This window comes from Microtus ochrogaster, chromosome 7 (genome assembly GCF_000317375.1).
Source record: "Microtus ochrogaster isolate Prairie Vole_2 chromosome 7, MicOch1.0, whole genome shotgun sequence".
NCBI lineage: Eukaryota > Metazoa > Chordata > Mammalia > Rodentia > Cricetidae > Microtus > Microtus ochrogaster.
Genome location: NC_022014.1, coordinates 69919351 through 69927856, shown reverse-complemented (window position 1 = coordinate 69927856; position 8506 = coordinate 69919351). Strand labels below are relative to the sequence as shown.

The window sequence follows — 8506 nt, the reverse complement described above, 5'->3', positions numbered from 1 at the left end:
GGTCTGGTGCCCTCTTCTGGCCTGCAGGCATACACAGAGACAGAATATTGTATACATAATAAATAAATAAATATTTAAAGATAACACAGAGAAGCCCTGTCTAGAACCCCCCAAAAAACAAAGATAAGATAAATAATATTTTCTCAAGTTTTGCCAAATACAAATGGACTGGATATTGTAACTGTAATTTTTACTTGATAAATTTGTTGTATATAATTTTACTATGTTAAAGTTAAAATCTTCCTTTTTAACTATACAAAAGAGGGGAAATGCTGTGGAACAATCTTTGTAAATATATATTGCCTTCACTGTTCATAAAAAGTTGATTGGCTGATGGGTAGGCAGTATTTTCAGGGCAGAAAGAATGCCTGGAAGAAGGAGGATAGAGTCAGAGGATTCACCAGCCAAACACAGAGAGGAAACAGGAAGTGTGAACTTAAAGAGAGGTAAAGCCACATGGCAAAATGTAGAATATAAATGGGTTAATTTAAGTTGTAAGAGCTAGTTAGGCCGGGCACTGGTGGCACATGCCTTTAATCCCAGCACTTGGGAGGCAGAGGCAGGAGGATCTCTGTGATTTCAAGGCCAGCCTAGTCTACGAGAGCTAGTTGCAGGACAGGCACCAAAGCTACACAGAAAAACTCTGTCTCAAAAAAAACAAAAAATTTTTAAAGAATTAAAAGCTAGTTAGTAATAAGCCTAAGCTATTGGACAAGCATTTAAAATTAATCATAAGTCCCTGAGTGATTATTTGGAAGTGGGCTAGCAGAAAAGAACTAATCAGTAGTCCCAATGAAAACGCTGTTTACAAGTAGTCTGGGATACATAAGATCCTAAAAAGTAAAGGCCAGTGAAATGGGTGAAAAATGCTTGCAGCATAGGGCAGTGGTCCCAAGCACTTGGGAGGCAGAGTCAGGTGGATCTCTGTGAGTTCAAGGCAGTCTAATCTACAAAGTGAGTTCCAGATCAGCCAGGAATATCACACAGAGAAACTCTGTCTCTAAAAACCGAAGGAAAAAAAAACTTGCTGCCAAGCCTAATGACCCTGGTTTGATTCCATAATCCTTGGAACCAACTGGGTAAATCCAAGGTCTACACCACCACGGCTGGCAGAAAGGTTTTTTTTTTGTTGTTTTTTTTTTGTTATTCGTTTGTTTGTTTTTCGAGGCAGGGTTTCTCTGTAGCTTTGGAGCCTGTCCTGTCCTGGTAGATAATGGGTGGAGCTATAAAGATGACTGTGCAGTTAAAAGTGCCTGCTGCACAATCATGAAGAGTCAAGTTCAAATCCTAGCACCCACATAACAAGCAAGGTGTCACACCTATGACTGTAATTACCGCTAAGAAATTCAAGACAGAAAATCACTGGGGCTTGCTGGCTCTAGCCTAGTTGAGAAAATACGCCGCAGGTTCAGGAGAAACTCCACCTTACAAGAATAGGCAGAGCCAGGTGGTGGTGGTGCACGCCTTTAAGCCTTTAATCCCAGCACTCGGGAGGCAGAGGCAGGTGCCTCCCCGTGCAGCATATACAGGCGCATGCACTCACACATACTGACAAACAAAAACCAAGCCTGAAATGGTGGCATGGTACATGTTTATAATACTGGAAACTAGCCAGGCGATGGTGGCGCATGCCTTTAATCCCAGCACTCGGGAGGCAGAGGCAGGCGGATCTCTGTGAGTTCGAGACCAGCCTGGTCTACAAAAGCTAGTTCCAGGACAGGCTCCAAAACCACAGAGAAACCCTGTCTCGAAAAACCAAAAAAAAAAAAAAAAAAAAAAAAAAAAAAAAAAAAAAAAAAATACTAGAAACTTGGGAGGTAGAAGCAGGAAGATCGTTAATTCAAGATTATTCTTGACTCCATAGTGACTTCTAGGGTAGCCTGGACTACACAAAGCTGTTTTCCAGAAATGAAAGGAAGCATTCCAAAATGATGCTGACCTTTTATAAAGAATAAAGAGGTTAACACCAAAGTTGATTCTTTGAAAAAAGAGGGACTGACCCTTTGTTCCACTGAAGATACAAAACAGCATTTTATTATACTTATATCAAGCAGAGCTCAGGCTTAATAAAGATTTTTTAACACATACTTAAGCATGAGGGTTAAGAGAAAAAAGTATCTGAGAAAGTAAGATACACCCAAGAGTATAGATGTAGGCTTCCCTAAGATTGAGTCATAGTGATGATGGTGCATGCCTTTAATCCTAGCACTCAGGAGACGGATGTAGGCAGATCTCTATGAGTTTGAGGTCAGCCTGGTCTACAGAGTGAGTTCCAGGACAGCCAGGGGTACACAGAGAAACCCTGTCTTAAAAAACCAAACCAACCAAAAGAAACAAACAAAAAAAAGAGTTCAAACTTTGGATCCAGGCTCTTCAAGATTCACCCACATAGAATATTTTATTTTTTAAATGTATACATTTTTTTTTATTTTTTATTTATTTATTTTTTTTTGGTTTTTCGAGACAGGGTTTCTCTGTGGCTTTGGAGCCTGTCCTGGAACTAGCTCTGTAGACCAGGATGGTCTCGAACTCACAGAGATCCGCCTGCCTCTGCCTCCCGAGTGCTGGGATTAAAGGTATACATTTTATTTTTATGTGTATATATGTTCCTGAGTGTATGTATGTGTAGCACATGCATGCATGAGCTAGAGGATGTCATAAGAGACCATATCCTCCAGAACTGGAGTTACAGGCCAATGTGAGCAGCCATGTGGGTTCTAGAAATCTATCTGACTCACAGAATTTAGAATCACCTGAGAGATAGGCCTCCAGGAATACTGTGAATGATTATTTTGACTACATTGTTAATTGATGTTGGAAGACCCACTTTACTGTGGGCAAGAACATTCCCTAGGCAAGGCTCCTGGACTATATAAAATAGAGCAAGCTGAAACTTATAAGCATGCATTCATCCATCTGATTCTGACTGTGGGATCACTGTAACCAGCCTGCTGCAGGCTCCTGCTACTTTGACTTCCTTGACATGATGGACTAATAGCCCTTTTAGGTTGCTTTTTCTTTTCTTTTAATGATTTATGTGTAAAAATATTTTGCCTGCATGTTATGTGTGTATACCATAACATGTGTGAACTTGTTGCCCATGGAGGTCAGAAAAGGGCATCCAATCCCCTGAAACAAGTTACAGATTTGTGTGCCACCATGTGGGTGATGGGAATCAAACCCGAGTCCCATGTTGAGCAATATCTTCAGTCCCCCTTAGGTTGCTTTTACCAGAATGGTTTATCACATAAACAAGAAAAGAAACAGGCATTCAGGTTCACTGAAACTATAAATAAATGAATAAATAAATAAATAAATAAATAAATAAAGTGAAAGCAACTAGAATGATATCTAGCATCAACCTCTGACATCTTTGCAGGCACACACATGTAAACACACACCCTAATGAACATAGAAACCACACATATACATGTTTAAATTAAAAACATAGCCACGTGGTGATGGTGCATGCCTTTAATCCTAGCACTTGGGAGGCAGAGGGAAGTGGATCTGTCAGTTTGAGACCAGCCTGTTATACAGAGTGAGTTCCAGGACAGCGAGAGCTACATAATGAGACCCTGTCTGGAAAAACAAAATAAACAAGCAAAAAATTAAAAACATTTTTTTAAAGCTTTTTTGTTTCGTTTTTGAGACAGGGTCTTACTAAGTACCTATGGCTAGCCTAGAAGTCACTATGTAGACCAAGAGGTCTTTCTCTGACTGCAGAGTGCTGGGATTAAAGGCATGTACTACCATACCTTGCTCAGAATTTTTGTTTTTTACTAATGACTAATAAAAGCCTGGGGTGGTGGTACATGCCTTTAATCCCAGCATTTAGGAGGCAGAGGCAGGCAGATCTCTGTGAGTTCAAGGCCGGCCTGGTCTAAGTCTACAGAGTGAGTTCCAGGGCAGCCTAAGATACACTGAGAAACCCTGTACCAAAAATAAATTAAAAATAAATAAAAATAGCCCAGCAGTAGTGGCACACACCTTTAATCCCAACACTCGGGAGGCAGAGGCAGGTGGATCTCTGTGAGTTCGAGTCCAGCCTGGTCTATAAGAGCTAGTTCCAGGACAGGCTCCAAAGCTACAGAGAAACCCTGTCTCGAAAAACCAAAATAAATAAATAAAAGACAAATGTAGTTAACAATGGTGGTAAAGATCACGAAATCCTCCTCAAAACAAACAAACAAAGCTACTAGGAGGCAGAGGCAGGTGGATCTCTGTGAGTTCAAGGCCAGCCTGGTCTCCTTAGAGAAACCCTCTCTCAAGAAACAGAAAACCAACCAAACAAGAAAAGCCCAGACTGAGGCTAGTGAGATAACTTAGCTGGTAAAGGCACTTGTCTCCAAGCCCGATAGCCTAAAGAGTATTTTGGGTTTTTTAAAGATGTATTTATTTGTTTAGTTTAATTAAAATAATTTTGAGAGTTTTTGATTTATGTATATTGGTGTTTTGTCTGCATGTATGCACATGAGGTACCTGCAGAGGCCAGAAAAAGGTGTCAGATCCTTGGGGCTGGAACATTGTTGCAAACTGCCATGTGGGTGCTGGGATAAGACTGGGGTCATCCAGAAAAGCAACCAATGAGCTATCTCTCCAATTCCTAAGAATTATTTCTGTTTTATTACGTGTATGTATGTTTGTTTGTGGGTATGTGCATGTAACCGCAGGTGCCCACAGAGCCTTTAGGCCTCAGATCCCCCTTGTCAGATGTGAGCTGCCTAATAGGGGTTCTGAGAACAGAACTTGGGTCCTCTGGAAGAGCAGTACCAGCCCTTAACTGCCGAACCATCTCTTCAGCCCCTTATAACCCAAGTTTGATCCCCAAGACAAAAATGGTAGACTGGAAGAACTGACCTCTCACCTCTGCACATGAGCCTTGGTAAACATCCACCCATCCTCAAGCATGCTCACATAAATAAACAGTATATGTTTGAAAATACACTCCTATAATTCCAGAACCCAGAAAGCTAAGACACAATCATCAGTTCTAGACCAGGCTTGGAAACAGACCAGTTCCATATATATATATGAAATAAAGAAAAGAAAGCAAATAAATGGGGTCACAAGGCTCACACGGTACATAACAGATAAGAAAGTCTCATGAAAAAGTGAAATTTAAACTGAGCATGTAGTTGACTGACAGAAACTAGCTGGGAATGAAAGTACAAGCTTATAACCTCAAGACTTGGAAGGCGGAGGCAAGAAGATTTCAAGTTCAAGGCTAATGTAGACAAGAACAAGTTTATGTCTAGAAAGAAAGCACAGGTCAGGACAAAAGGAAGAAGGTAGGGATGAAGGAAAAGAAAAAAGAAAAGGGAGAGAGAAAAGGAGAGAGGAAGGGAAGAGCTAGCCAGGTCAGGCTCTGAGGGGAAGACATTATATGACAAGGATATAACATGAGCAAAAGCATCTGCTGTGCCTGGGTTAGAGAAAGATTCGTGGCAGAGAACCCAGAGGGAAGAGTGGCAGATGAAAGGCTTTATTAGCATTTGAAGCTGGCACAAATATATCTAAACCCTGCCTCTGTGTATTTTGTTTGCTGTTATTTGGTGTTAGTGTTTAACTTTTCTAATGCCGGGGATTGAACCCAGTTCGAATAGGCAGGCACTCTACCACTGAGCTATGTTCCAGTTCCTAAAACAGCTCCAAAGGAGTCACTGAAACAACAAACTAACCATGCACACAATTCAAATAAAAGCAAAAACAGTGGAGTATATTCAAATTAAGTACAACCATTATGAGAGATTACATTTCTGCCTCCTTCCTGGCAATTTCTGCAGGCAAGACATTACAGTACCTCCCAGACTCCTTAACATCCTCTTCATTTCCATACCTCCCCAAATTTCCACAAAGAGCCAGAATTTACTTTACACTCTAGAGATGGACAATCATCATGCTTTCAAATTACTTTGGCTGTCAATACCCTCCATGGAGCACTTCTGCTATAAGAGCATGCTCTTAATCTCTGAGTTAAAGGCATTGAGCATTCAGGGAGAGAATTAAAGAATCCACTCTGTACATTGGCCTGGATGAGTAAACTTCTAGGAACAGGCAAAACAGCTTATCATCTTAGATGAGTGCTGGTAATGAAGTAGTTTTATGTTTGTGGTTTGGGAAGCGGTTCAACTAGAATTTCATCAATATTCTCAATTCAAAGGCTTTTTATGGAGATTTGAAATATGTAACTTTAAAAGTATAAACTTTAAAGAAACTCAGTGAATAGCCTATTTTAAGGTCATTTACTTAAGAAATTAAATATAGGCCTGGAGGGATGGCTCAGCCGTTAAAGGCTAGGCTCACAACCAAAAATATAAGAGTTCGGTTCCCAGCACCCACGGCTGTCCCTCCAGGTACCATAAATAAAAAAAAATTAAATATAAATAGAGTCTAATACTTTTATTTTCTGATTCTGCACCCTGTGACAGATGGTTTTCTGGCATTTCACCTGTTTACACGGATGACAGGAGTTTAAGACTGATGAGAACACTTTGCTTTACCAGAGGTGATGGGCACATTGGGCCAGCTCTTGACCTCTGCGTAGATGTGGCCCCACTCTCTTCCAATTGCACCCACTCCATGGTAAAGGCCTATTTCAGCACCAACAAGTGGCAAGCCACTTCAAAGCCCTTGATCTGTTTTATAAACAGAGCTGAGAAACTAACAGAAATTGTGATCTCATCTTTTTTTTTCAACCCTTCCCTACCTGTATATTTTGGACACACTCTTGAAATAAAGTCAATTTTGTTTGGCAAATTCAATGTCATTCTTTTAAGACAGGGGGACTGCAAAATCGAGTAGAGAGCACCACTATAATTGGAATTTCTTAAAAAAAATAATAATCGTTTGCCTGAAGAGATGCATACAACAAAAACTTTTAGAAGGTGCTGCCTACTTAATACTAGGAAATGAGCTGGCAGACAAATCTCACATCCTCCAAACGTCTCAGGAATTTTCGAAAAACAACACGTGGTCCCTTCAATAATTAGTTTCCTTCAATCAACATGTATTTAGCTAGGTGTACTAGATGTCTTGGAAGCAAAACAAGGAGTGTATTTTGACTGCCAAAGAAAAGTTCCTTAGAAACAATGCCAAGGCACTCAACCCGAAGGCTAAAATTCTTAACTTGCTCAAAAAGCCAGAGGATCATTTACAGCCCAGTGTTCCAAAGGCTCACATTCAGGTGAGAGGACAAAGGTCACTGCTCAGGTGTTCGAGCTAAGAGCCAGCCAAGTGCACTTGTAAACTGCAGTATGCAAAGCAAACGCAGACAGAAGTGTTGCAACACGCACCCACACCTCCTCAACCCCGCCCCCCAGTCGTCTTTATAAATAGAGGAGGCTGTGAGGGAACTGTCCAAGGTTACCACCTGACACGAAGGGAATGCCTCGGTGAGGAGCATTCGTAAAGAAAACGAGCGTACTTTATGTTCTTACAGGGCACTGCAATTTGACATCTAAGCGGCTGACAAAGTGTTAAGCAAGGTACATGAGGCATAAAAATAAGACTTCCTTCTCAAGAGGCTTTAAATGTCAAGAAGCAACTGACCGAAAGAGGGAGATCTCTAACTTCCCAAAGCAGCAGCCCCCTGGAAAGGTACCGGAGGCAGCGGAACTCACAGGCAGGACGGTACTGCCCCCCTCCTCAATGCTAAAAGTTTAAACCGGCACCCGACAGGCCTACGGTGGTCGGAAACTTCCCTAAACAAGAAGCAACCAGACGCCCGCAAGTCTCCGCCCTCGGGCAGCCCCAGGTGCCCTCCTGCCAGGGTGTCGCTTCCTCCCCGGGCCTTCTCTGCCACTTCACCCCTCTCCAGGACACTCGCTGGCCTGCCTGGGCTTCCAGTGCCGGCCGGGGTCCCGGAGTCCCAAGAGGCTGGGGAGCATCTCCCGGGGCCCTGGCCTCAGGCCTGCCCTTCGGAGGCCACCCCGGCGCGCCCAGCGTCCACAGCCGGGCCGCGACCCCCGCCCCCGCCGCCGATGGCCCTCACCTCCTCGGCGTGCTTGCGCAGCGCCTTCTCCCGCTCGTACTGGGTGATGAGCTGCTCGTTGTCGTCCCGCAGCAGCTCCAGCTCCACCTGGTGCTCCTGGTCCTGCGCGAACACCGAGTCCAGGTTCTCCAGCACGGCCACCACCAGTGGCATCAGCTCCTTGACCACCTCCTCATCGTAGCGCCCGATAAGCCGCTCGAACTCACGGTAGATGGAGCCGGCCAGGCCGGACACCCGCTCTGACATCACGGCCCCGGAGCCGCCGGGCTCCTCCTGGTACACCACACCGTCCTCCAGCTCCATGGTGGCAGGCGGGCGGTCCCGGGCGTCGCCGGCTGAGGGGCGGCACGGGCCCGCACGGGACGGGCACGGCGGAGGCTGGGGCTGGGCCCCGCGGGATGGGGGCCGGGGCCCGGACAGAGGAGGGGAGGGGTGGGGTAAGCGCACTCACCCCAACCGCCGCTGCACCAACTGCCGGGGCGGCCCGGCCGCGCGCGCTTCGCGTCACCCGTG

The 8506-nt window shown here is 44.1% G+C and overlaps 1 protein-coding gene across 11 annotated transcripts in view; it reads right to left on the bottom strand.

The window, feature by feature from the left end:
- Spag9 (sperm associated antigen 9) overlaps positions 1 to 8448 on the bottom strand; it is a 132988-nt gene extending 124540 nt beyond the window's left edge. For 6 of the 11 annotated variants that reach the window (XR_001228985.2, XM_005350538.3, XM_026780472.1 and 3 more), the window contains exon 1: positions 7994 to 8448. Coding sequence is in view for 10 of the 11 variants with exons in the window: in XM_005350538.3 (XP_005350595.1) it covers positions 7994 to 8296 (303 nt within the window). In the remaining variant the exon portion in view is untranslated. The remainder of the gene's footprint in view (positions 1 to 7993) is intronic. The other 5 variants (XM_005350539.3, XM_026780475.1, XM_005350540.3 and 2 more) reach the window with 2 other exon arrangements.
- Positions 8449 to 8506: the final 58 nt, after the last annotated feature.